Source organism: Otolemur garnettii, unplaced genomic scaffold (genome assembly GCF_000181295.1).
Source record: "Otolemur garnettii isolate 467f Iridium unplaced genomic scaffold, OtoGar3 scaffold00007, whole genome shotgun sequence".
Taxonomy (NCBI): Eukaryota; Metazoa; Chordata; class Mammalia; order Primates; family Galagidae; genus Otolemur; species Otolemur garnettii.
In genome coordinates, this window is record NW_003852402.1 from 31,701,594 (window position 1) to 31,703,980 (window position 2,387).

The 2,387-nt window shown below is 36.6% G+C and overlaps 1 protein-coding gene across 1 annotated transcript; it reads right to left on the minus strand.

The window, feature by feature from the left end:
- Nucleotides 1–578: 578 nt before the first annotated feature.
- LOC100951508 (cytochrome c-like) lies at nt 579–902 on the minus strand. The gene has a single exon (XM_003783376.1). It carries the CDS (start codon nt 900–902, stop codon nt 579–581), a length of 324 nt encoding a protein of 107 aa, XP_003783424.1.
- Between the last annotated feature and the right edge of the window lie 1,485 nt (nt 903–2,387).

A 2,387-nucleotide genomic window follows, 5' to 3' on the forward strand; every position in this document is an offset into this window, starting at 1 on the left:
GACATTACACATAAAATACACTAAAATGCCTTTCAATAAATAGAAGACAGCATTTTAGTAGACCCAGGGAAAGTAGACTGGCCCAGTGAAGATTGAAAATAAAAGGGAAACATTGATGCCTTTTCTCCAGCCCTCATCCTTAACAGACTCATAAGCACCAGTTAAAACACCAGTGAGTCTTGTTTGGGTCTGAGACAGTGAAGGGATTTCCCCAGTATTTAAATATATTCAAATAACCAGTTATATAAATCTTAATATAAAACCAATATTCAATAGGTTTGGGGATGGCAATCTACTACCTTTGTGAAAAGTTGAACATCACTAATTAATCATATCTTCAGAAAAGGAAAACAGTGATTACATTTAATGAACTGGAATCATTATCAAAATTTAAAAAAAGATCATATTCATGTAAACCACAAGTCAGTCTTGGTTAAATTAGGACTGTCCTACAAAAATATCCTGATCACTCATTCGTAATCTGAATTCTGGTATATGAGATCAAACAAATTACGGTACACACACAAAAAGCCGTGAGATATTTCTTTTTTTGTGATAAATAAGGCAGGGGCTAAATATTACTCATTAGTAGTTTTTTTGAGATAAGCTATCAAGTCTGCCCTTTCTTCCTTCTTCTTAATGCAGGTGAAGATTTTTTTTTCCCCCCCAGGGATGTACTTCTTGGGATTCCCCAAATACTCCATCAGTGTGTCCTCTCCCCATGTTATGCCTTTGTTCTTATAGGCCTGTGTGTAAGAGAAGCCAGTTGCCTGACCCGTCTTCCACCCAAAGATACCACGGAGATTTGGCCCAGTCTTGTGCTTGCCTCCCTTTTCCACAGTGTGGTACTGGGCACACTTCTGAACCAAAATTTTATTGCCTTTCTCAATATCATTACCCATATTTAATCCTCTCTTTGGTTGCTGCCAGTACGAAAATTCTGGGCTGGAAGGCAGAAGCCCTGGTCTCTAAGTCCTCTAAGAAAAATTTAAATAGAAAAACTTCAAAAATAAAGTCATCCACCATTATGTTAGCAACAGGATACTATAATCCTTCAACCTGAAGTTTTATTATGAAGATAACTCAGGTTGCAACTTTTCATTTCTGTCTCTCAATGAAAATTCTCAATGAAATTTTCAATAAAGAAAAACTTCTGCCTACCCAAGTTTGCTTAACTACCTTTATCTAATTAAACATGACCAATTAAGCATCAACTGAGATGGAAGAGTTATTTGAAATGTGAACGTATAGCCAGTAAAGTTCTACTCCTTTGGAAAAGTATATGAGAGTTGGCCAGTGCAGTGGCTCCTGCCTGTAATCCTAGCCCTTTGGGAGGCTGAGGCAGGTAGATTGATTCAACACAGGAGTTTGAGACAAGACTGAACAAGAATTAGACCCTATCTCTACTAAAAAAAAAAACAAAAAAACAAAAAAAAACAACTAGCTGGGCATCTTGGCATGTGTCCTTAGTTCCAGCCACTTAGGAGGCTGAAAGAAGAGGATCACTAGAGCCCAGAAGTCTTAGGTTGCTGTGAGCTGTGACTCCATAGCACTCTAACCTGGGGCAACAGAGTGAGACTCTGTCTCAAAAAAAAAAATTGTATAAAGTGTCAGAGAAGAGCTCTCAGCAGCATCACATTACCAGGCACCCGCAACTCTCTGTATCCCATCATAAACATACTGAACACTTTTTTTGATCCAACAGCTGAGCAAATAGCAATGAAAGAAACTCTCATTATCTTAAATAATTCTAAAATTAACAGAACATAAATGAGTGACCTGATAATTAAACATGATAATTATTATACTAATTGCTTTGAAAGAATGGTGACAGAGTCTGGTTGGGGTCTTAAGTGTCCTTTAGATAATTTTGGTAAAGAGAGGCACCTCTGGGAAATCAACATTAAGAGACGTGAACTATAATAATCCTAGAATAAAATATTGGAAAAACTCTTATTGCTATCAGCTTAGGCAAAGAATTCATAAAGAAGATCTCCAAAGAAATGACAGGAACAATAAAAATAAATAACTGTGACCTGATAAAATTGAGAAGTTTCCACACAGCCAAGGACACAATCAAAAGAACAAATAGACAACTCACAGAGTGGGAAAAAAATATTTTCATGCTATATATCTGATAAAGGAATGATAACCAGAATCTACAAAGAATTCAAGCAAGTCAGCAAGAAACAACCAAACAACCCCATAAAACGGGGAGAAAAGACATGAGCAGAAACTTTTCAAATGAAGATAGACTAATGCCCAACTAACTCATGAAAAAATGCTGAACATCTCCAATCATTAGGGAAATGCAAATCAAAACCACAATAAGATAATCACCTAAGTCCAATGAGAATGGCTCATATTGAGAAGTTCCCGAACAACAG